The sequence below is a fragment of the Oncorhynchus clarkii genome, chromosome 6, assembly GCF_045791955.1.
Source record: "Oncorhynchus clarkii lewisi isolate Uvic-CL-2024 chromosome 6, UVic_Ocla_1.0, whole genome shotgun sequence".
Lineage (NCBI taxonomy): Eukaryota > Metazoa > Chordata > Actinopteri > Salmoniformes > Salmonidae > Oncorhynchus > Oncorhynchus clarkii.
In genome coordinates, this window is record NC_092152.1 from 39,383,208 (window position 1) to 39,410,469 (window position 27,262).

Consider the following 27,262-nt stretch of genomic DNA (forward strand, 5'->3'; position numbering starts at 1 on the left):
GTGTGGTGAAAGACAAACGATAAGGCTAGAAAAGTATCCCATAGGTGTTTAAACAAACGTCTGAGGTCATATGTCCAATATCCACTCATATGTAATGTCCCATATTCCACTTCCCTTCTCTATCATTTAATATCCTTATGACACCCTTCTCCTTCCATATCCCTATGACATAGCCCTTTTCTATCTTACTCTGGTTACAATAACGGGGGTGCTGCTCTATGTGTCTGACATCACCTTCCGAAGATCCAAGTCAATTGTCTGACAAGGAGTGACAGGCTATATTTCTGCTCTAGAAGTCCACTGTTGTGTTGTAAGCATGGTATCAAATCTTGGTGCAGACAGGTAGGCATACAAACGACATTGGGATCATATTCTTACAGATAATGAGAAAGAGGCAAAGAAGACAAGGAAAGGAAGCCATTTTACAGTACTGAGACAGAGACCCACCCAGAGTGATTGATCTTGAGGCAAAATCTGTCTCCAGAAGGTAAGCGTTAAGAAAGACCAAATTGCTCCCGTAAATACCTTCCCCAGCGCACCACGGCAGTGCACTTCAGTTCTTCCTATGAAGACAGCAGTGTAGAATGAAGCATGGTTACAGATGTACCAATTAGGGCCCACAAAATGGCAGCATTGTCTGCAGGTCTCAGCCTAAGCCTTGCTGTCCTGTTTCTTATTGAGGGACTCAGTCAATGCTGCTCTGACACACCACACCACACACAACGCTCTCTCTCTCTCTCTCTCTCTCTCTCTCTCTCTCTCTCTCAATTCAACTAAATTCTCTCTCTCTCTCCATCACTCTCTCGCTGTACAAGGGGATAAGTGGATGATGCATGACAACTTGCCATGCCACTGATGACACAATGACTGCTAACGCTCTGTAACATAGTTTTCTCTTTAGAGTGAAAACACAATACAACTATCTATGATGCAAAATATGTTTCTGGCTCACAGCTGAATGTATTTGTGTCAGAGGGTTTTTCTTCACTTTTTGTTAATAGCCTATGTTTACTAGCCTACTGTTATAACCTACCAAGAGTATCATTCGGTGTTAGTGTCAAATTCATTACAATCTAGGTCTTCCCAAAGCAGTAATATCCTCCATGCAATATCACTGAACAAAAATATGAACACTCAACAATTTCAAAGATTTTACTGAGTTACAGTTCATATAAGGAAATCAGTCAATTGAAATAAATTAATTTGGCTCTAACCTATAGATGTCACATGACTGGGAATACAGATATGCATCTGTTGGTCACAGATATCGTAGAAAAAGGTAGGGACGTGGATCAGAAAACCAGTCAGTATCTGGTGTGACCACCATTTGCCTCATGCAGCGCGACACATCTCCTTTGCATAGAGTCGATAAGACTGTTGATTGTGGCCTGTGGAATGTTCTCCCACTCCTCTTCAATGGCTGTGCAAAGTTGCTGGATATTGGCGGGAAATGGAACCCGCTGTCATACACGTCGATCCAGAGCATCCCAAACATGCTCAATGGGTGACATGTCTGGTGAGTATGCAGGCCATGGAAGAACTGGGACATTTTTAGCTTCCAGAAATTGTGTATAGATCCTTGCAACGTGGGGCCGTGTATTATCATGCTGAAACATGAGGTGATGGCGGCGGATGAATGGCACGACAATTGGCCTCAGGATCTCATCACGGTCTCATCATCATATCTCCTTGCATTCAAATTGCCATCGATAAAATGCAATTGTGTTTGTTGTCTGTAGCTTATGCCTGCCATACAATAACCCCACTGCCACCATGGGGCACTCTGTTCACAATGTTGACATCAGCAAACCGCTCGCTCACACGACGTCATACACACTGTCTACCATCTGACCGGTACAGTTGAAACCATTTGCCCACTGAAGTCGGTTAGAATGCCGAACTGCAGTCAGGTCAAGACTCTGGTGAGGACAAAAAACATGCAGATGAGCTTCCCTGTGACGGTTTCTGATCGTTTGGGCAGAAATTCTTTGGTTTTGCAAAACCACAGTTTCATCAGCTGTCCGGGTGGCTGGTCTCAGACAATCCCGCAGGTAAAGAAGCTGGATGTGGAGGTCCTGGGCTGGCGTAGTTACACGTGGTCTGCGGTTGTGAGGCATGTTGGAAGTACAGCCAAATTCTTTAAAATCCGTTGAAGGCTGCTTATGGTCAACAAATGAACATGCCATTATCTTACAACAGCTCTGGTGACATTCCGGCAGTCAGCATACCAATTGCACACTCCCTCAGAACTTGAGACCTCTGTGGCATTGTGTTGTGTGCCAAAACTGCACATTTTAGAGTGGCCTTTTATTGTCTCCAACACAAGGTGCACCTGTGTAATGATCATACTGTTTAATCAGGTTATTGATATGCCACACCTGTCAGGTGGATGGATTATCTTGGCAATGGGGAAATGCTCACTTACAGGGATGTAAACAAATTTGTGCACAAAAGTTGAGAGAAATAAATACTTTTTACGCATGACATTTTTTTGGGATCCTTTATTTCAGCTCATGAAACATTGGACCAACACTTTACATGTTGTGTTTATATATATTTTTCAGTATAGATATGATATATGATGTAGTGTTCTATTATAATAGGCTCCTAATAATAAGCTACTAAGAGAGTTATACAGTGTACTTGGTCACTGATGCCTGGGGGTCCTTAGTGAAATTTGGTTGGGGGACCCCCCATCTCACGGCAAAACATTTAAGTGGCACCCCTGTTGACAGTGGACAGAAATTAAAGTTTTGCCATGGGGCGTAGAATAATGTTGCCGTTTTAAAGCAAGTTTTCTGCAATTCTACACATTTTGCCATGGGGCTGCGAGAAACATGATGCAGCTGTACAGCTAATTTCCTGCAATACTACCCATGTTTGCCATGGGGTGAAGAAAAATGTTTGCCGTTTTAAAGAAAATTTCCTACAATTCTACCCATTTTGTAATGACTTATACCATGCTAATATGACATCTGCCCTGCGTGCCCGGTCGGTATTCGGCCATGATTGCTACAAGTTTAGATAGCTGGCTAGACTAAATACCAATCTAAATATTGATAGCTGACATAGCTAATTAAGTGACGGCCAGTGACTAACATAACAATAGAAAATTGGGGGCCCTAACCTGGTGTCAATGAAGCATACTCTCCCCCAGCCTCCAACTGACATGTTCCTTTTCTCATGCTTCTACAAGCAGTGAGTAACAACAGGGTTTTTCCTTTGCATAGTGCCACCCAATGGTTCAAAGTGGAACCAACTGTAAGAAGGGGGCAATATATATACAGCAGTATATAAAAAAGTGCAAATAATTATCCTTGCTACCTATTTGCTGTCAGCAAGTTATAGTGTAGTTGAACTAATTTCACTTAAATTCAAGTGTTGGCCTTATGCAATTTATTACCATACACACCAAAATTACTTTACTTTCTTTATCTATTCTAATGCCAATAAATTGAGCACTGGTCAAATCACAAGTTGCCCCTAAATACTGACCTAAAGTTGGTTTTGTATTTCAACATCTAATGGTAAAGTTTTAGATTTGGGCAGGGTCAACTGATCCTAGCTAGAGTCGTACAAAGAGCCAACTTAAGGCGCGAGCGACCGCCCACGTTTGAGAAGGCGCGGTGGGACCTCAGCCAATGGGATTCGGACATATCCGGCTTCGCTGCAGAGGGAAGTTCACTGTTGTTACTTTACAAAGGAGAACGTTTTCTGATAGTGAATTTGAACACAACATACAGGTTGGTAATTTAATGTCGCTGATGGTGTATTAGCTACATACACATTTTATGACGGCTTATTTTAGGATAGTATGTAGCTACATTTGAAACAATTTTGATTGCTATGCTAGCTATGCCTTTGCTTGTGACAGCGCGTTAGCCAAACAAGCTAGTAGAAAAACGTGGTGGTAACGTTACTATTTTGATTCCTGCATCATTTATTTCCTACCTACATCACTCATGTAGGTTGAGTCCTGTCTGGTTGAGTGTGTTTTGTGTGTCAACGGCAGGAGGACTTTCTGGGTGTCTTATCAAACGAGAGAGTGTATATTTACGTCTCAACCCGAGAGCATGAAATACTGACATCTCGAGGTGGCTCATAAGTGTTGCATTCCAATTGAAGTACAGGTAATGGAGTAAAGTACTTAGGTAAAAATACTTTAATGTACTACTTAAGTCGTATTTTGAGGGGTCTGTACTTTACTGTTTATATTTTTTGATTACTTTTACTTCACTACATTCCTAAACCAAATTATGTACTTTTTACTACATGCATTTCCCTGACACCAAAAGTTCTCATTACATTTTGAATGCTTAGCAGGACAGGAAAATGGTCTAATTAACACACTTATCAAGAGAACATCCCTGGTCATCCCTACTGCCTCTGATCTGTTGGACTCACTAAACCCGTTTCGTTTGTAAATTGTCTGAGTGTTGGAGTGTGCCCCTCGCTATCTGTAAATAAATAAAAACTAGAAAATGTGGCTGTCTGCTTTGCTTAAAATAAGGAATTTGAAGTGATTTATACTTGTACTTTTGATACTTAAGTATATTTTAGCAATTAGATTGACTTTTTATACCTAAGTATATTTAAAACCAAATACTTTTAGACTTTTACTCAAGTAGTATTTTGCTTGGTGACTTTTACTTGAGTCATTTTCTATGACGGTGTCTTTACTTTTACTCAAGTGTGACAATTGGGTACTTTTTCCACCACTGAGTACAGTAAAAACAGTCACAGCACAGTTAAAACAGTATGCTCGTGTGGAATTTAGGGGCTTACATGATTCCATGTTAATGTCATAACATTTGTTTTAGCCATGTACCTGGCTCTGGTTTTTGGTAGTTACTTCTCTAGTTACCTTTTAATAAAGCAATTTTATAGAAAGTCTCTATTGAAAATGTTCCTAACATACAGTACACAATTTATATTCAGTTGCCATTAAGGGTGGCTGGAAAAGTGATGTATTTTATATCATGTGGAGCCTGAAAAGTTTTATTCCAATGCATTGTGTGTGAGATGTAAAAAGCGTAGTAGATCTGGTTTGGCAGAAGCAGTTACTGTGATGTCACCAACAGTAATAGAGCACAGAAGAACAGTGTGGGCTCCAATGTTTGCTTCTCTTCTAAACACTACTGAGTGACCAGACCAGAGAAGAAGATAATGTCTCTTAACAACTGCTAAGGGTGGTCTCATTTTGTGCAATAACATCTGATGCATTTATGTTTAAATATGAAAAGAATTAGCTACATTTATTTTGTGCATTTTAGGGCCCTTTAGTTAATGTTCTGGCCTATGGTTCCTGTCATATTTTTGTGAACAGATGCACATTGCATAACACAAATGGGTGTCAATTATATATATTTTTTTATTGTTTAAGTTTCTTGAAAAAATGTAACAAATTATTTTCTTATTTTGTCAGGGACCAGGGTTGGGGTCCATTCCAATTTAATTCAACATTTGAATTCTTGAATTCACTCAAGAAGTGGAGAATTTACATTTTAATTAAATTCAAATTTTATAAATCTTCAAGTTACTGAATTGAAATTAGACTGTGTGGGCTTTTTGAGTATGAATTGAATTGGAATTATAAAAACATTTAAAGAAAATAACCACTAAAAATGTTTTCATTAGTCCATACAGTCCCAAAATGTTTTGATCAAGTTTTCAAGATAAAGAACTTAAAAAATACAGAAAGTCTAAATAAATACACTTTTAAAAATCAACCACTGCTACACAAAAAAAAGCCTGTTGCAAATTCGCAAGATTTTGGTTCTAGGTGTCCAAGATTAGCTAATACTTATAATCAAGTAACGGGGATACCTATTTAGTTGCACAACTGAATGTGTCTCCTGCATTTAACCCAACCCTCTCTGAATCAGAGAGGTGCATGGGGCTGCCTTACTCGACATCCACGGCAGTTGTTGGGGGTTAACTGCCTTGCTCAAGGGCAGAATGGCAGATTGTTCCACTTTGCCAGCTCAGGATTCGAACCAACAACCTTTTGGTTACTGGCCCAACGTTTTTAACCGCTAGGCTACTTGCCGCCCCCTCAGTTATAATTTGACGGTAGGAAACTATAAGAAGGAAACTACAGACGATCAACCTAGTCTAGGCTAACTCCTGATGGAACCTGCATGATGCTAGGCTGTCTAAATGGGGGAAGACTCAGTATAGCCTATTGGAGAACTGATATTTTATTGTTTTGAAATAACGTCAACAATTTAAGAAAACCTTCCTTTACCCAAAGTCCACAAACATATCTCCGAAAAAGTATTTTACAACGATATTGACTCAGTCGCATCTTATTTCACACTCTAAATGCATTTTGGACGAAGCGCGTGTGTGTGAGCCAGTTGGGTATGCGGCATACCACTATACTCAATCTCTTGTGCGTTGAAAGCTGTGCTCCCATCACAGGTCAACAAGAGGCGTTTGTCCTTAATTTGGTTGGGCTTTTTTTCTCTCTTTTAAACAAGTAATTATATATTCACATCGCTGAGCCATAGGGGCTTTCCAGCAGAGATGATGGCAAGACATTAAACAAGTGGTGTGTAACGAGGTGGTCGTAAAACACAACCCGTGGTGTCCCTTACAGACCTGTCATTATAGCTAAAAACAACTAACACACGCCTGCCAGCTCCGGACACACACACTCTGTTCTCAGGCTACACACAAGCACATACACACCTGACACACACACACACCGTCACAACCCCCCACCAGTTTATCCTCATCATCATAAAAGGTGAAGAATGTGTTGTTTATTTCTCAGTAGGGTTCGATGAGAGACAAGGAAGAGATGGAGAGAGATGGGGTTTCGGTCTAAGACGGCCCATCACTCCCCTCCTTACTGTAAGTTCAACTGTATTTGCCATTTACGGTACATGGGCCTACATCTGTGATACAAGCACGTGTTCTGAGATTCTCCATACAGCATGCTTTTAATTTACTTCTAGGTTTAATCTGTTTCTGTGAAACCGGCCCTAAGAGTCAGGGGCGACAGGTAGCCTAGTGGTTAGAGCGTTGGGCCAGTACCCGAAAGGTTGGTGGATTGAATCGCTGAGCCGACAAGGTAAAAATAGGTTGTTCTGCCCCTGAACAAGGCAGTTAACCCACTGTTCCTAGGCCGTCATTGTAAATAAGAATTTGTTCTTAACTGACGTGCCTAGTTAAATAAAAAGAGTTGGGCTACTTTAAAAAAGTGCCTTGTTCTCTACATCCTTGATGAGGTTGGGATGTTGAGGCCTGAGTCCTTTAAACCACTACCCTGGTGTTGTGTGTGTCTGTTTCTTCTGGCTGCTCGAATGGAATACAGGGTGAGGACAAATTCACTTTGTCCCAGATGGGCCATATGTTTGAAGAGCCTTGTTGTGATTTTTACTGCTTCTGTCACTTTGCAACACCCACAGAACATGTTATTGTTCTACTTCAGCCCTCCATGCCTCTGGAGAAGGGTTGCACTATTCTGGTAACTTTCCCAAAATCCACAGGTTTTCCAGAAATCCAGGATAGAATACTCCTGGAATTGGTAGGAAGTACGAGAATCCTCCATACGGGATTTCTGGAAAACCTGAAAATGTTGGGAATTTTGCAACCCTACTTTGGATCCCTTGTCCTGCTAGCACAAGGAATAGTGTTCCCTGAGCTGTGTGTCATATCTGTCTGTTTGTCTTCCATAGACCCTGCTCTGCAACAGGCGGCCCCAGCCCCAATAGCACCATGTCCCAGGCCCAGACGGGATCCATGGCTGGCCTAAAGCCCCAGGAGGTAGCCTTCTGGCTAGGAAAGGCAGTGGAGTGGGGCCAGACTGAGAGCCCAGACACCCAGAGAGACACCTGCCTCCACCTGGGCCCTCTCAGGGCCTTCCTCCAGCTCCTCCTCACAGACATACACATGCGGGTAAGTGGACAGTGCCCTGCCCCATCCCAAACAACCCAACACCCATTTTTCTGGCCCCTTCTCCTGTCTGCTAGCAGATTTGAATGTATCAGATAGGTGGATCATATTGCTAAGCTACTGTACACCTAGAGGTTCCTGTAGATCTGCTAACCATTGAATGGGTAGGAGAAGAGGAACGGGTAGTGTCTGGACTCATAGAGTATGTTTTAAGCTTCTCAGAATAAGAGTGCTAATCTAGGATCAGATGCCCGTCCTCTGTCCACTTAATCTCATTCATTGTGATCTAAAAGGCAAAACTGATCCCAGGTCAGCACCAACTCTGAAAGGTTTAGAAGAGTTGTGGACTGTGTGTAAGAACAGACTCACTGACAGAATACCCAGGCTCATCCAGTTAATTAGTGCAGTTCATCAATTAGGCTGATCCATTAAGAGCTCGGTTGAAGCTCTATGCTACTGTAAACATTATCAGCCCCCCCCCCCCCCCCCCCCCCCCCACACACACACACACACACCTGAGGTCTCCCTCTCTAACACTGGCTGGTCTGTGTGACTAGTTGGCAGTGCTGCAATGTTGAGTTAGCCAGCTAATAGTTGTCAGGGGACTGCCAACGCTAACCTAATGTATCCTTGCATCAAGTGTACCAGATTTTGGAGAGGGGGGAGTGACTCTGTGAGGATCCAGTGTTAGAGGGGCTGTACCTTCCAACCAACCATCATGCTCTTTCTATCTTTTCAATATTTTTTTCTTTCTATTTTCTCTTTCTATTTTCTGTCTCTCTCTCTCTGTATATATATATATATTTCTCTCTCTATCCCTCTCTCTCTCTATTTTCTCTCTCTCTTTTCTCTCTCTGCTTTGGTCAAATGACATGAAAATAGGGCTCTTTGTCCACGCACACCAGTGATGGGTTTGGTGTTGAAATGAGAATGCATAAGCAGAGAAGAACTCCATAGCTACTGTGAAATATGGTGCTGGATCTTTGATGTGGGGCTGTTTTGCTACCACTAGTCCTGTGGCCTTTGTATAGGGCATCATGAACTTTACCCAGTACCAGGACATTTTAGCCCAACACCTGGTTGCTTCTGTCAGGAGGCTGGAATTTGGCCGCATGTGGATCTTGCACACATTAAAATCCACAAAGGAATTATTAATTGGCCACAAAATCAACATTTTGCAATGGCCATCTCAATCTCTGGAGTGGAGTTGAAACCCATTGAAAACCTATGGTTTGAATCGAAGAGGGCAGTCCAAATGCACAGACAAAGGACATCAAGGATGTGGAAGGAGTCTGTATGGAGGAATGGTCGAATATCCCTCCCAATGTGCTCTCCAATCTCAGAAAACATTTTAGAAAAAGGCTCGCTGCCGTTATCCACGGAAGAGGAGGTATTGAAAATAGGTGTCAATAGTGTTTTTTTTTTTTTTTTTTTCTGAACAATTGTATTATTATAAAATATATATATATATATATATATATGTTTGCATACAATACAGCACGGTATTTGAATTATTTATTTTCTACAGTAATATTTGCTCACATTTATCAAGGGGTCAATCATTTCAACCCCACTTTATGTCAGCCCCAGGGTGAGAGCATCTGCAATGTGAGAGGGAGGGAGGGAGGGAGGGAGTGAGTGAGTGTGAAGGAGAGAGGGAAGGATAACTTAATTGGAGTGAAATCCTTTCCCGGCAGAGGGCTCATAAAAGAGTGGTTAAGTAAAATACTTCTCGGCATCAGTGTTGCCTTCTTTGATAACTAGAAGACTTTATTGTGGCTTTCGCCTCGAGGATGAAAAAAATATTCCAATTAATATCCATTTCCTAATTTGCTTTGGGTTAGGACCCAAGGAGCTGTATGTGTGTTTGGTTTTCCTTCTGGCTGGTGGGGGCCTGCTGGATACACTCATACACACTCACTTAAGAGTCAGCATCACAAGTCTGTGTGCGTGTGTGCATGCATGTGCGAACGAGTGAGTGTGAGTTGGTGTCAGTGTGTGTGTGACAGTGTGTGCATACGTGGAGTACGCAGCTCTTAGATACTTACCTATACCACTGACACCTTCCATGGGAATGAATGTCTCCAGTACTGTCCAAGGGAGGCAAGGGTTGAGTCTCAAATGCACCCCATTTCCCTGTACACAGTAGTGCACCATTTTCAACCAGGGCTCATAGTAGTGCACTATAGATCGGTGGATTGACGTTGCTTTGTCATATCTTTGCCCTGATGACATCGTTGGACAGACAAAGGGTCCCATAAACTCCCTGTGATCACCACGCAATCAGCCACTTCTGTTCCTAGATGTCTGGGTATGCACAGTAGATACAGCATGTCTAAAGCTCTGCTTTTTATGAGGGACAGTATTAGTGTGCCCAGTCACTAACGTGATGCTGATTTGGCTCTGGTAATTGGTGATAATTATTTTCTGTTGCCACGGCTCGTTCTTTCTTTGAGGCCTGTATGGTATGTTTCAATAGCCTCAAACTGTAATAAAGATCTTATTGTAAATAAATATTCCTTCTGGGTTGCGTCATACAAGGGGCGCGTGCGCGCGCGCACACACACAGGCGTGTCATGTTAAACTGAGACCATGTGTTATGTACAGGATTGAAAAGAGTGTGACGCTTTGAGTGTGTTCCAGTGTACAGTACATTGGCAGGGCAAGCACATGTTGAAGTGATGCATAGAGAGACCATCGAAAAGAAATGCGACAACAGTACCGCCCTGGCTGTGTCACACACAAGATGCTAGGTCTACATTTTTAAGAGATGCTACATCGTTAACGCCCCAGGTTCCAATGAATGACATCAGGGACTTTGTTTAAGACTGGAGAAATACATGCTTCCTTCCTTCCTCTCTACCTTGGGTAATCATAGGTTGGTAACCTTGCTTTCTCTAATCAAATCAGGTAGAGATCAGTGATTTCTGAACATTCCGTAGCGTCACACCCTTCTGAACAGACCCGTTGTGTCATTGGTCAGTATTAAGCTAGCAACGACTAGCTGCCATTCCCTACAGTGTTCTGCTACAAGCTCTCCATTTTTAATTGGCTGGAGAGAAATTTTTTAAATGGCCCCTTGTTGCTGTGAGCTGAAGAGTCTTCCACGCACAACCAGATGCTCGCTTAAAAAAGCACACACACTCACACACTCGCGTACAGTTTGTAAGCGGGCAAAGCTAAGCCCCAACACCCCAAACTACCTGGCCCGTCACACCCATCTGTTTTGTGTATCTCTCACACTTCTCAACACATGATGTGTTCTCGCTCTGGGGGAAAATTAAACCCAGGAAATGTTTATGGGTGAAATGTGAAAAACAAACTTGTACTAAACTTATGAATGCTTTGTTTTTAGTTTTTTTTACTTTAGTTACTTAAGATTGCACAAGTGGGTCCTGGCAATCTGTTTGGGAAACCCTGTCATGGTACTGTATATGCTACAGTACACAGTACACACTGTAGTTGTATATGCTACAGTACACACTGTAGTTGTGTGTGTGTGTGTGCTACAGTACACGGTAGTTGTGTGTGCTACAGTGTACACGGTAGTTGTGTGTGCTACAGTACACACGGTAGTTGTGTGTGTGCTACAGTACACATGGTAGTTGTGTGTGTGCTACAGTACACACGGTAGTTGTGTGTGCTATTCTATGCGAGAAATTGCCAAGAAAGTGAAGATCTCGTACAAGGCTGTGTACTACTCCCTTCACAGAACAGCGCAAACTGGCTCTGACCAGAATAGAAAGAGGAGTGGGAGGCCCCGGTGCACAACTGAGCAAGAGGACAAGTACATTAGTGTCCAGTTTGAGAAACAGACACTTCACAAGTCCTCAACTGGCAGCTTCATTAAATAGTACCAGCAAAACACTAGTCTCAACATCAACAGTGAAGAGACGACTCCGGGATGCTGGCCTTCTTGGGACAGCCTTGGTTTGGCCCACCGGACAGAGGAACTCTGCCCAGAAGGCCAGCATCCCGGAGTACCTCTTCACTGTTGACGTTGAGACTAGTGTTTTGCGAGTACTATTTAATGAAGCTGCCAGTTGTGGACTTGTGAGGCGTCTGTTTCGGTAGATATTTGCCGTTTCCACCTAGAATAGTAATTTACATTATTAACAATGTCTACACTGTATTTCTGATCAATTTGATATTTTAATGGGCAAACAATGTGCTTTTCTTTCAAATACAAGGACATTTCTAAGTGACCCCAAACTTTTCAACGGTAGTGTATGCTACAGTACATGGTAGTGTATGCTACAGTACATACAGTCAGTCAGTCAGTTGTAGGGTATTGTCCCAGATGGCACCCTAATCCCATGCACTACTTTTGAACAGATGGGTCCTGGTCAAAAGTAGTGCATTACATAGGGAATAGGGTGGCATTTGGGACACAGCCTTGGTTTGGCCCAGTCATTTTGGTGTGGAGTGTATGTTAGTGTCCGTGCTTTGTGCGTTTCCAGAGCTCCACCACAGAGACCATGAGGACTATTCCCTTCGTAGGCCAGTTCCTCGGCCGCCTCTGCTGGAACCCCTATGTCACTGCGGATGGTGAGTGGACTGTCAATAGGGTATGGTTCGGTGGATGGATGGATGGATGCCTTGCCTAATGTGTTGTCTTGTGTTTTGTTGTGTGTCCTGTGTTCAGCTGAGAGCCGCTCACTCCTGCTCCAGAGTCTGTGGAGTCTGTATTCAGAGGAACCTCATAACGCTGTCGAGAGGAAGGCCAACCAGTGGATACGGGTAATATAATCTATCAATATATCAATCATTCTATCCCTTCATCAATCACTTTTTGTATGCACAAAAAAAAAAAAACGTTTAGCACTTACACCTGTGTCTTTGTCTATGATTCCATAGCTTACAATGGTTTTTATTTATTTGTACTATTTTCTACATTGTAGAATAATAGCAAAGACATCAAAACTATAAAATAACACATATGGAATCATGTAGTAACCAAACAATTGTTAAACAAATCAAAATATATTTGAGATTCTTCAAAGTAGCCACCCTTTGCCTTAATGACAGCTTTGCACAATTTTTGGCATTCTCTCAACCAGCTTCACCTGGAATGTTTTGCCAGCAATCTTAAAGGAGTTCCCACATATGCTGAGCACTTTTAGGCTGCATTTCCTTCACTTTGCGGTCCAACGTGGTCCAACTCATCCAAAACCATCTCAATTGGATTGAGGTCGGGTGATTGAGGCCAGGTCATCTGATGCAGCACTCCATCACTCTCCTTCTTGGTCAAATAGCCCTTACATAGCCTGGAGGTGGGTTGAGTCATTGTCTTGTTGATAAACAAACGATAGTCCCACTCAGCGCAAACCAGATGGAATGGAGTATAGCTGCAGAATGCTGTGGTAGCCATGCTGGTTAAGTGTGCCTTGAATTCTAAATAAATCACTGAGTCTCACCAGTAAAGCACCATCACACCACCACCTCCATTTCTCACGGTAGGAACTACACATGTGGAGATCATCCGTTCACCTAATCTGCGTCTCACAAAGACATGGCGGTTGGAACCAAAAATCTCAAATATAGACTCATCAGACCAAAGGACAGATTTCCACCGGTCTTTGACCATTGCTTGTGTTTCTTGACCCAAGAAAGTATCTTCTTCTTATTGGTGTCCTTCAGTAGTGGTTTCTTTGAAGCAATTCGAAAGTCTCCTCTGAACAGTTGATGTTGCGATATGTTTGTTATTTGAACTCTGTTAAAACATTTATTTGGGCTGCAATTTCTGAGGATGGTAACTGTAATGAACCTATCCTCTGCAGCAGAGGTATCTCTGGGTCTTCCTTTCCTGTGGTGGTCCTCATGAGAGCCAGTTTCATCATAGCGCTTGATGGTTTTTGCGACTGCACTTGAAATGTTCCGTATTGACTGACCTTCATCTCTTAAAGTAATAGTGGACTGTCGTTTCTCTTTGCTTATTTGAGCTGTTCTTGCCATAATATGAACTTAGCCCTATTTGGTAAAATACCATCTTCTGTATATCACCCCTACCTTGTCACAACACAACTGATTGGCTCAAGTGCATTAAGAATGAAAGAAATTCTACAAATTCAGTTTTAACAAGGCACACCTGTTAATTAAATAGCATTCCAGGTGACTACCTCATTAAGCTGGTTGAGAGAATGCCAAGCGTGTGCAAACCTGTCATCAAGGCAAAAGGTGGCTACTTTGAAGAATCTCAAAAATAAAATATATTTTGATATGTTTACAATTTTTTGATTACTACATGATTCCAAATGTGTTATTTCATAGTTTTGATGTCTTCACTATTATTCTACAATGTAGAAAATAGTACACATAAAGAAATACCCTTGAATGAGTAGGTGTGTCTAAACCTTTGACTGGTACTGTATACTTTAACAGCCATAGTAAGTTCTCTTAAAGCAAAGAGTATTTTGTATGGCGTGATTTGAGTGCCAACAGAAACTGTATTTGTAATCAATATCTTTGAATTTTTATGCACAAATTGATTCATTGAATTCATAAATGTAACTTTAAAATTCAATTTAAATGTATCCGTTTCATTGTGATAAATATCAAATCAAATGTAATTGGTTGTGTACACATATTTTGCAGATGTTATTGAGGGTGTAGCGAAATGCTTATGTTCCTAGCTCTGACAGTGTTTTCGGGGCAGAGGTCCTGAGTTCGAGTCTCCATATGAGCTGAAATAGGGGGAAGCGATATTTAGTATTTATTAGGATCCTCAATAGCCAAGGCAGCAGCAGCTACTCTTCCTGGGGTCCAAACAGGATTAAAACAATTACATCACAACAAAACAACAGCCTTTATCAAAAACACAACAATATATTGTACAAAATATTACATATTTACTCTATTATTATTATTACACATTTACAATATACAATTTATTTGTAATACTTACATTTATTTATACTACAATATTGTAATGTTTGTGTGTAGAGTGCGTGTGTTAGGGTGTGTGTTTCAACACAGTGAGGTGTTTTTTAAATTTTTATATCTGATTTCACTGCTGGCTTGAGTTACTTGATGTGGAAGTGAGTTCCATGTAGTCATGGCTCAATGTAATACTGTGTGTTTCTAAGAGTCTGCTCTGGTGGCATGTCTTGTGGGGTATGTATGGGTGTCTGAGCTAGGGTTGAATGGCAGGAACCAGGTTACCGAGATTTACCACCCAAAACCACAACCTTTTCCCAGGATAAATAACTGCGAGAAACCAGTAAATTATAATTAATTGAAGAGCATGGTGTGAAATGGAACTGTTAAATGATATGAGATGTCTAAATCTGGCTTCTCTACAGCCTCTGCATGATGAGACATCAACGCTCCGGGTGGGGACAGACTGCCCATCTTAACTGAAAAAAAAAAAGTACCTTATTTACTTACATAAGTATACAGACCCTTTCCTATGAGACTCGAAATTGAGCTCAGGTGCATCCTGTTTCCATTGATCATCCTTGAGATGTTTCTACAACATGATTGGAGTCCACCTGTGGTAAATTCAATTGATTGGACATGATTTGGAAAGGCACACACCTGACTATATAAGGTCCCACAGTTGACAGTGCAATTCAGAGGAAAAAAAACAAACCTTGATGTCAAATGAATTGTCCGTAGAGCTCCAAGACAGGATTGTGTTGAGGCACAGATCTGGGGAGGGTACCAAACAATGTCTGCAGCATTGAAGGTCCCCAAGAACACAGTGGCCTCCATTCTTAAATGGAAGAAGTTTGGAACCACCAAGACTCTTCCTAGAGCTGACTGCCTGACCAAACTGAGCAATCGGGGGAGAAAAACCTTGGTCAGAGAGGTGACCAAGAACTTGATGGTCACTCTGACAGAGCTCCAGAGTTCCACTGTGGAGATGGGAGAACCTTCCAGAAGGACAACCATCTCTGCAGCACTCCACCAATCTGGCCTTTATGGTAGAGTGGCCAGAAGGAAGCCACTCCGGCCTGCTTGGAGTTTGCCAAAAGGCACCTAAAGGACTCTCTCAGACGATGAGAAACAAGATTCTCTGGTCTGATGAAACCAAGATTGATTGACGCGTCGCGTCTGGAGGAAACCTGGCACCATCACTACGGCGAAGCATGGTGGTGGCAGCATCATACTGTGGGGATGTGTTTCAGCGGCAGGGACTGGGAGACTAGTCAGGATTGAGGGAAAGATGAACGGAGCCAAGAACAGAGAGATCCTTGATGAAAACCTGCTCCAGAGCGCTCAGGACCTCAGACTGGGACGAAGGCTCACCTTCCAACAGGACAACAACCCTAAGCACACGGCCAAGACAACGCAGGCGGGGTTCGGGAAAGTCTCCTGAATGTCCTTGAGTGGCCCATCCAAAGCCCAGACATGAACCCAATCGAACATCTGCAAAGAAGAATGGGAGAAACGGAGAAGAATGGGAGAAACTCCCCATATATAGGTGTGCCAAGCTTGTAGCGTCATACCCAAGAAGGCATGAGGCTGTAATTGCTGCCAAAGGTGCTTCAAGAAAGCACTGAGTAAAGGGTCTGAATACTTATGAAACAGTTTAAGAATGTGAAATGTCAGAATAATAGTAGAGAGAATTATTTATTTCAACTTTTACATTCCCAGTGGGTCAGAAGTTTACATACTAAATTAGTATTTGGTAGCATTGCCTTTAAATTGTTTAACTTGGGTCAAACGTTTTGGGTAGCCTTCCACAAGCGTCCCACAATAAATTGGGTGAATTTTGGCTCATTCCTCCTGACAGAGCTGGTGTAACTGAGTCAGGTTTGTAGGCCGCACACGCTTTTTACAAGCTTTTTAATTTCTGCCCACCAATTTTCTATAAGATTGAGGTCAGGGCTTTGTGATGGCCACTCCACTACCTTGACTTTGTTGTCCTTAACCTCTCTGGGATCGTTCGGGACGTGAGCGTCCCACCTCGCCAACAGCTAGTGAAATTGCAGGGCGCCTAATTCAAACACATCTCATAATTAAAATTTGTCAAACATACAAGTATTATACACCGTTTTAAAGATACACTTCTTGTTAATCCAGCCACAGTGTCCGATTTCAAAAAGGCTTTACGGCGGAAGCACACCGTGCGATTATGTTTTGTCAGCGCCTAGCCACAGAAAACCATACAGCCAAACAAGAGGTGTCACAAGTCAGAAATAGAGTTAAAATGAATCACTTACCTTTGATCTTCATCTGATGGCACTCCCAGGTCTCCATGTTTGTTTTGTTCGATAAAGTTCATCTTTATGTCCAAATACCTCCTTTTTGTTTGCGCGTTTAGTCCAGTAATCCAAATGCACAAAGCGCGTGCACAAAGTCCGGACGAAAAGTCAAAAAAGTTCAATTAAAGTTCGTAGAATGTTGCTAATCAATCCTTAGGGTGTTTTTATCATAAATATTCAATAATGTTTCAACCGGACAATACTGTTGTCATTAGAAAGGAACGAACCTCGCGCCCATGCGCAAGACTAAACTAAAGGCTTTCAGCCTGACCACTTGTTGAAACAGCTCTTATTCGATCCCCTTTCACAATACAAGCCTAAAACAACTTCTAAAGACTGTTCACATCTACTGGAAGCCTTAGGAAGTGCAATCTGACCCTATAGACACAGGATATTGGATAGGCAATCACTTGAAAAAACTTCAAACCTCAGATTTCCCACTTCCTGGTTTGATTTCTCAGGTTTTTGCCTGCCATATGAGTTCTGTTATACTCACAGACATTATTTTAACAGTTTTGGAAACTTTAGTGTTTTCTATCCAAATCTTATATTATAATATAAGCATATCCTAGCTTCTGGGCCTGAGTAACAGGCAATTTACTCTGGGCACGCTTTTCATCCAAACTTCCCAATGCTGCCCCCTATCCCAATAAAGTTAAGCCATTTTGCCACAACTTTGGAAGTATGCTTGGGTCATTGTCCAATTGGAAGATCATTTGCGACCAAGCTTTAACTTTCTGACTGATGTTTTGAGGTGCTGCTTCAATATATCCACATAATTGTCCAGCCTCATGATGCCATCTATTTTGTGAAGTGCACCAGTCCCTCCTGCAGTAAAACACTCCCACAACATGATGCTGCCACCCCCATGCTTCACGGTTGGGATGGTGTTCTTTGGTTTGCAAGCCTCCCCCTTTTTCCTCCAAACATAACGATGGCATTATGGCCAAACAGTTTCATCAGACCAGAGGACATTTCTTCAAAAAGTGCTATCCTTGTCCCCATGTGCAGTTGCAAACCATAGTCTGGCTTTTTTATGGTGGTTTTGGAGCAGTAGCTTCTTCCTTGCTGAGCGGCCTTTCAGGTCATGTCGATATATGTTTAGTTTCCTCCAGCATCTTCACAAGGTCCTTTGCTGTTGTTCTGGAATTGATTTGCACTTTTTGCACCAATGGACTCAAGGAGACAGAACACGTCTCCTTCCTGAGCGGTATGACGGCTGCGTGGTCCCATGGTATTTATACTTGCGTACTATTGTACAGATGAACTTGGTACCTTAAGGCGTTTGGAAATTGCTCCCAAGGATGAACCAGACTTGTGAAGGTCGACTTTTCTTGGCTAATTTCTTTAGATTTTCCCATGATGTCAAGCAAAGAGGAGTTGAGTTTGAAGGTAGGCCTTGAAATACATCCACAGGTACACCTCCAATTGACTCAAATGATGTCAATTAGCCTATCAGAAGCTTCAAAAGCCTTGACACAATTTTATGGAATTTTCCATGCTGTTTAGAGGCACAGTCAATTTAGTGTATGTAAACTTCTTACCCACTAGAATTGTGTTACAGTGGATTATAAGTGAAATAATCTGTCTGTAAACAATTGCTGGAAAAATTACTTGTCATGCAAAATGTAGATGTCCTAACCGACTTTCCAAAACTATAGTTTGGTAACAAGAAAGTTGTCGAGTGGTTGAAAAACAAGTTTTAATGTCTCCAACCTAAGTGTATGTAAACTTCCGACTTCAACTGTGTGTGTGTGTGTGTGTGTGTGTGTGTATGTGTATATATATATTTATTTTATTTAATATAAAATTGCAAAAATGTTTAAAAAACAGTTTTTGCTTTGTCGTTATGGGGTATTGTGTATCGATTGAGGAGGAATTTAAAAATCTATATATTTTAGAATAAGGCAGTAATGTTACAAAATGTGGAAAAGTGAAGGGTTCTTAATATTTTCTGAATGCACTGTATCAGCCAGCTAATTATAGATGTAGTTCCTAATATATTTGAAAATGTAAATAAAATTTGCTAGTCTATACTTGTAACTTTGTAGCATGTGCTGCACAAGAGTCCGATGTTCTCTCTGCTTTATCATGGTTTAAACAATGTGCGTAATTCCAGTCCAATTAATACAGTACAGTAATACAGTTCACACTACAATTCTACTGGAGCTAGAGAATATAGCTAGCTACATCTATGGGTGTTTATGTTTTTCTGTTGTGTGTAATGTGCAGTAGCCTGTATCATATACGCAACCTGACCAAATGTATGTGGACACCTGCTCGTCGAACATCTCATTCCAAAACCATTGGCATTAATATGGAGATGCTGGAACATTGCTGTGGGGACTTGCTTCCATTCAGCCACGAGCATTAGTGAAGTTGGGCACTGATGTTGGCTGATTAGGCCAGGCTCACTGTCGGCATTCCAATTCATTCCTAAGGTGTTTGATGGGGTTGAAGTAAAGGCTCTGTGCAGGCCAGTCAAGTTCTTCCACACCGATCTCCACAAAACATTTCTGTGTGGACCTCGCTTTGTGCACGGGGGCATTATCATGCTGAAACAGGAATGGGCTTTCCCCAAACTTTTGCCACAAAGTTGGAAGCACAGACCCGTCGAATGTCATTGTATGCTGTTGGGTTAAGATATCCCTTCACTGGAACTAAGGGGCCATGCCTGAATCATGAAAAACAGCCCCATATCATTATTCATCCACCAAACTTTACAGTTGGCATGCATTCGGGCAGGTAGCGTTCTCCTGGCATCTGCCAAACCCAGATTCGTCCGTTGGACTGCCAGATGGTGAAACGTGATTCATCACTCCAGAAAACATGTTTCAACTGAGTTTTACACCCTGCTCCAGAGTTTTACACCCTGCTCCAGCCGACGCTTGGAATTGCGCATGGTGATCTTAGGCCTGTGTGCGGCTGCTCGGCCACTGAAACCCATTTCATTAAGCTCCCGACAAACAGTTATTGTGCTTCCAGAGGCAGTTTGGAACTCGGTAATGAGTGTTGCAACCAAGGACCGACAATTTTTATGTGCTACACACTTCAGCACTCATTCTCTGAGCTTGTGTGGCCTACCACTTTGCGGCTGAGCCGTTGTTGCTCCTAGACGTTTCCACTTCACAATAACAACACTTATAGTTGACCGGGGCATCTCTAGCAGGGCAGACATTTTACGAACTGACTTGTTGGAAAGGTGGCATCTTATGACGGTGGCATGTTGAAAGTAAGGCCGTTCTCCTGCCAATGTTTGTCTATTGAGATTGCATGGCTGTCTTCTTGATTTTATAATTCTGTCAGCAACAGGTGTGGCTGAAATAGCCGAAGCCACTAATTTGAAAGGATGTCCACATACTTTTGTGTATATATAGTGTATGTAGTCTATTGGATAACAGCACAGTCATTTGACATTTTTTGGGCTTGGGCTCATTAAATCTCTTTAATGTAGGGCTCATAATATGTATTTAATGTATGGCTCATATAGCATCAGGCTTGAATTTCCCATCAAAGCTCTAATCAAATCCATACACAGGCCTATTTATATGCTTTTTAATGCTTTTGAATGACACTAAGAGTTTTTGCGGAAAATTCTGGGTTATCCGGGAGGAAAGGGATTTATTCTAGGAATGGAACAATTGGAAAATATTCAACCCTAGTCTGAGCTGTTTGAACAGAGACAAGCTGTCTGACAAAGCTGTCTGACAAAGACAAGTAGTGATGATCAATCTCTCCTCTACTTTGAGCCAGGAGAGATTGACATGCTTGTTATTGATATTAATCCTCAGAGTACATTTAAAGGCCAGCCGTGCTCTGTTCTGGGCCAATTTACCTAGGTCCTTCTTAGTGACACTTTCCCATATAACTGTGCAATAGTCCAGGAGATATGATGGACAGGCTTATTCATAACAAATAAACAGGTTAAGAACAAGATGCAATTAGTGAAAAGAGCAAAAATCATCTATTTTTATCTTTGCATTTTAAAATAATTAGAAATAGGCATCTATTTCCTAGGCTATTATTTATTTCATTTTTGCATCATTGCATAATAAATTCCTCACCTTTTCTGTGATGCTTTCATACTCACGAGGAAGCATACGCCAACAGCAAGGATACCATTCACCCCATCTCTCATTTAATTGGACCCACTTCACAGTAGTAAATAAATGAGGTATTTCAAATATTTTGCTCTGCTCCATCCGGTCCAGAGCACAGGTCATTAATGGTGGAACAGACGGTTGTAGGTTACTTCTGTGCCTTATGTCTGAATACTGTAATTTCAGATTTCTCGAGTAGACAATCTTGCATTTATACACATAATCCTTCTTTTCATAACCACTGCAGAATACGTTCTTCAACTTTTCTGTGATAATGCACTTCTTAGCCTGAAGTGGCTGAGGTCCTGAGTTCGAGTCTCAGTATGAGCTGAATCAGGGGGAAGCGGTACTCACTAAGCAACAGGCTTTGAATGGTCATGAAAATCCTGAAAAAGTCATGGGATTTTAAAATGGTGTTTTCCGGGCTTGGAAAAGTTTAGGAAAACTCTAAAATTGGAAAAGTAATGGAAATGACTGTTAATGCAATTTATTTAGGAACAGTTTTTTAAATATTTTATCAATCAACTAAAAATCAACACATCAGTGAGAATTGGAATGACACTTTAGCACGTCTGTGTTTGCACTCATTACCTGCATGTGAGCTAGACGAGTGGGCTGTTGCTCAAGGAGAGAGAGAGAGGGAGGGTCAGACATTGCAGCAGGTAGGCCTAGCCTATAACATTTGATAGAGAACAGACTAACTAGGTAGGCAATTCAAAACATATCTCGTACCCTCTAGTTAACTGTTTAGCTATTATTAACATGTATTCATGTTTTCATCATGTCCCAAATAACTTTCCACCGTCACTCGTGAATAAGGCCAAACATAGTTGATTTACTTTTTTAAACAATTCATATGATTCATTTAAATGATTATTGTTGCCGAAAAGATCGATTCACTTCCTCATTGTATTAGTTGTGATCGGAGAAAACTGAGGATGGATCAACATTGTAGTTACTCCACAATACTAACCTAATTGATAGAGTGAAAAGATGGGAGCCTGTACAGAATAAAAATATAAAGACACTAAAGTAATACTGCAAAAAATGTGGCAAAGCAATTCACTTTTTGTCCTGAATACAAAGTGTTATGTTCGGGGCAAATCCAATACAACACATTACTGAGTACCACTCTCCATCTTTCAAACATAGTTGTGGCTGAATCATGTTATGGGTATGCTTGTAATCGGTAAGGACTGGGGAGTTTTTCAGGTTAAAAAAGAAACGTAATGGAGCTAAGCACAGGCAAAATCCTAGAGGAAAACCTGGTTCAGTCTGCTTTCCACCAGACACTGGGCGATGAATTCACCTTTCAGCAGGACAATAACCTAAAACACAAGGCGAAATATACACTGGAGTTGCTTACTAAGAAGACAGTGAATCTTCCTGAGTGGCATAGTTACAGTTTTGACATAAATCTATCCTGAAAATCTATGGTAAGACCTGAAAATGGTTGTCTAGCAATGATCAACAACCAATTTGACAGATCTTAAAGAATTTTTTAAAAAGATCAATGGGCAAATATTGCACAATCCAGTGTAGAAAGTTCTTAGCGACTTACCCAGAAAGACTTACAGCTGTAATCACTGCCAAAGACAAAGACAAAAAATGTGTATAACTAACCGAAGATAGACGACAGCCTGTCCTTTCCAATGGGAACAAATGAGTCATAGTGGGCAGAACAAGCAATAATGGGGTGGGCCAAGCTAGCGAGATACTATTGACACGTTCTAGCATTAATTAGCATATTTCCATTAGGGAACACCTACTCTGTGAGGTGCACGTGTGCAATAACTCAATTATCCTTTGCACTCCTAAACAACACCGTTTTTGGAAACGTCTACAAAACTTAGTCCACTCTGTTCTTAACCGATTCTAGTTTTGGTAACAGAAAACTGTATTGCGATCATATGTTTTCATCGATGAGAGAATTTGCAGAATGTCTGCCAACATCCATCTTCAACAACTGCCGACCACTGGACTTCCTCTAACTACCATATCAATACCATATTATGTCCCGTGTGGCTCAGTTGGTAGAGCATGGTGCTTGCAATGCCAGGGTTGGGGGTTCGATTCTTACGGGGGACAAGTACAATAAAAAAAATGTATGAAAATGTATCCTACTGTAAGTCGCTCTGGATAAGAGCGACTAAAATGTCGTGTAAATAAGTGGAAACGCCAAACGGATGCTTCACATTTATACATCTGGTGAAATATTTGTCTCATTGTTCTAACAGTGATGAATATTATTGAAGACAATGTGTGGGCTTGCCTCAGCTCAATAAAAAAATGTGTAGCCTACCATAGCCATTTATCTTTAATATATTGAATGAGTGAATTATTTCAAAAAGGCATAAAACGTATTTGGTTGTAATGTTTCACATCAAGGGTGGTCCATCCTCCAGGAGAGCTACTGGGTGTGCAGGCTTTTATTCCTAACCCCTCTAACAAACCACAATTTAGAAATGAGCTGCTCAATCGAACCTTGATAAACTGACCGATGTGTTTGAGCAGGGCTTGATTAGAAGCCTGCACACCCAGTATCTCTCCAGACTGAGGGTTGACCACATGTGTTTTACACAGTTGCCTAACAGGTATTCTACTTTGGGGGGTTAAGTGTCTTGCTCAATGACAGGGGATGGAACATGGGATCTGAGAGCAGTCTTCCAGTGTTGAGACACCACCAATTGTTGGTCATGGAAATTTGGTGAAAAGTCATGAAATTCCATCTTTCAAAATGTGTATGAACCCTGAACCAAGCAGCGTGTCGTCCTTTACATTAACTTCCTGATCTCCTACTGGTCAGTTCAAGATCGGTGCAATGTGAAAACATAGTTTTCTTTACCCCATGTCATTATAATCACACGTAATAATCATTAATCTGAATGATAGGATGGCCGTAATATGCTATATAGCCTCCTCGACAGTGTTGATGAAATACGAACGCTATAGGTGGGTTGGAAAAATTACAAGCTCGCAACACGTTCTTCATTGTAACCACATGTAACAAATAATTGAGGTCTGGTTCGAACTTTAGCAAACACGGCATGAAAACGGCCACATAGGCCAAGTGAACAAATTTGACAATCTTACTTCCTCATCTCTCTCCCTCTGCTGTCTATTTTCTCCTTTCTGCACCCTGGTCAAAAATGGTGCGAGCCCTAGCAAAGTCAATTTTGGGACTCTGGTGCCCCCATTTAAATTCTCATTAGAACCTCTTGGTGATCAATGCCAATGTGGGAGAATTTCTTGAGTTAGAATTCAGCGGGAACACTGGACACAAGGAGGACCTCAGCAAGGGCTGCTAGCTGAGTGTGTGCTGGGAACACGTCACAAATTCCACTGACACAGACTCCCGTCACATAGCCTACATCCTCCCTGCAGAGAGTCAGAGAGAGAGCAAGTGGTTTGGAGGATTGAGGAGATGTTTCGGATAATCAAGTCTTTAAAAAAAAAAAATATATATATATATATATATATATATATATCTAAAAAAAGAAATGGAATTTAAAATGTAATTGTCAATACACCTGCATTTTCAGAATGCAACACCCAAAACATTTTGCGCTAATAAATGTTTTGTGAAAAATTATGAATTTTGGGTTAATGGGGGGCAAATTGCTGGGTTTTTCACACTACCTTCTGCACGTCCTGTGAGCATCATAGAGGGGAACAGAAGGCACGATCATGTTTCAGAGATTCTTAGCTTTCAGGAATGGTGTCATAATAACTTCTAGCCCAAACGGTTCAAATGCTAGAACAAAATTCATAGGAAGAAAAAGAAATTCAACATTGGCTTCAGAAACCGCCAGAACCCTGTTTAACACAGCGAGTGTTTGATTCTTTCTGTTCTCTTCTAGCATTCCTTGCTGGCAAAGTACCAGGATGTTTTTGAATCTGAATTTAGAGAACTGAATTTCAAAACTTTATCTGAATGCATCTGAGAAGTTTAAAAGTGAGGTTACAAGTTTATCAACTTTCAAAGCAGAATTACTTTCCCATTGTTTCTCAACTGTAGTGTATGATACACCATTTTCTCTACTTTTATCCAATGTAAAAAATACAATTGCACATTTTGCTGGATAAGATCGAATTGAGCCGGTCGGTCATATAATATATGTAACTTTGGTAAACTTCAAATTATATTTTGTAAACTTGATACACATACAATGAATGCAATATTTACCATATTGAAACTGTGTATACAGTACCAGTCAAAAGTTTGGACACACCTACTCATTCCAGGGTTTTTCTTTATTTTTACTGTTTTCTACATTGTAGAATAATAGTGAAGACATAAAAACTATGAAATAACACATGGAATCATGTAGTAACCAAAAAAGTGTTAAACAAATCCTATTATATAAGATATTCTTCAAAGTAGCCACCCTTTGCCTTGATGACAGCTTTGCATGCTCTTGGCATTCTCTCAACCAGCTTCATGAGGTAGTCACCTGGAATGCATTTCAATTAGCAGGTGTGCCTTGTTAAAACTGAATTTGTGGAATTTCTTTCCTTCTTAATGCATTTGAGCCAATCAGTTGTGTTGTGACAAGGTAGGGATGGTATACAGAAGATTTGGTAAAAGACCAAGTCCATATAATGGCAAGAACAGCTCAAATAACCAAAGAGAAACGACAGTCCATCATTAATTTAAGAAATTAAGGTCAGTCAATCTGGAAAGTTTCCTCAAATGCAGTCGTAAACCATCAACCACTATGATGAAAATGGCTTTCATGAAGACCACCACAGGAAAGGAAGACCCAGAGTTACCTCTGCTGCAGAGGATAAGTTAATTATCGTTAACTGCACCTCAGATTGCAGCCCAAATAAATGCTTCACAGACACATCTCAACATCAACTGTTCAGAGGAGACTGCATTAATCAGGCCTTCATGTTTGAATTGCTGCAAAGAAACCACTACTGAAGGACACCAATAAGAAGATGAGACTTGCTTGGGCCAAGAAACACGAGCAATGGACATTAGACCAGTGGAAATCTGTCCTTTGGTCTGATGAGTCCAAATGTGAGATTTTTGGTTCCAACCGCCATGACTTTGTGAGATACAGAGTAGGTGAATGGATGATCTCTGCATGTATGGTTCCCACTGTGAAGCATGGAGGATGCTTTACTGGTGACACTGTCAATGATTTATTTAGAATTCAAGGCACACTTAACCAGCATGGCTACCACAGCATTCTGCAGCGATACGCCATTCCATCTGGTTTGCTCTTAGTCCCACTATCATTGGGTTTTCAACAGGACAATGAACCAAAACACACCTCCAGGCTATGTAAAGGCTATTTGACCAAGAAGGAGAGTGATGGAGTGCTGCATCAGATGACCCGGCCTCCACAATCACCCGACCTCAACCCAATTGAGATGGTTTGGGATGATTTGGATTGGAAGAGTTTCAGAGAAGCAGCCAACAAGTCCTCAGCATATCTGGGAACTCCTTCAAGACTGTTAGAAAAGCATTTCAGGCGACTACGTCATGAAGCTGGTTGAGAGAACGCCAAGAGTGCTCAAAGCTGTCATCGAGGCAAAGGGTGGCTACTTTGAAGAATCTCAAATATAAAACATATTTACATTTTGTAACACTTTTTTTTGGTTACTACATGATTCCATATGTGTTATTTCATAGTTTTGATGTCTTCACTATTATTCTACAATGTAGAACATAGTAAAAAATAAAAAACAACTCTGGAATGAGTTTGTGTGTCCAGACTTTTGACTGGTACTGTATTTGAAATATAGAATTTGAATTTTCTATTAAATTGAAATGGAATTCAATTTATTCAATTCAGTTTCAAATCATGAAATATAAGTTCATTTATGAATTCAAATTCAATATCTAAATACAAATTTAAAAAATACTGAATTCAAATATAGTTTCTTTTGGCACTTAAATCGCTCCATAACTTTGGCTCTTCTAAGCCTATTGAAGTGATTTTTGGTAAAATGTATTTTCAACAGGACTTCTCTTGCCTGTAGTCCATTTCTTCCCAAATAAGAAATGGCTTATTAATGTGTTTGAGTCTCTGGGTTAGT

The 27,262-nt window shown here is 41.1% G+C and overlaps 1 protein-coding gene across 1 annotated transcript in view; it reads left to right on the top strand.

Annotated features, from left to right (window-relative positions):
* Positions 1-3,646: 3,646 nt before the first annotated feature.
* LOC139411121 (FA complementation group C) overlaps positions 3,647-27,262 on the top strand; it is a 42,350-nt gene continuing 18,734 nt past the window's right edge. Inside the window, exons 1-4 of the mRNA XM_071156991.1 lie at positions 3,647-3,743; positions 7,686-7,905; positions 12,363-12,450; positions 12,548-12,642. Of these exons, the coding sequence (XP_071013092.1) occupies positions 7,726-7,905; positions 12,363-12,450; positions 12,548-12,642 (363 nt within the window). The 5' untranslated portion in view covers positions 3,647-3,743; positions 7,686-7,725. The remainder of the gene's footprint in view (positions 3,744-7,685; positions 7,906-12,362; positions 12,451-12,547; positions 12,643-27,262) is intronic.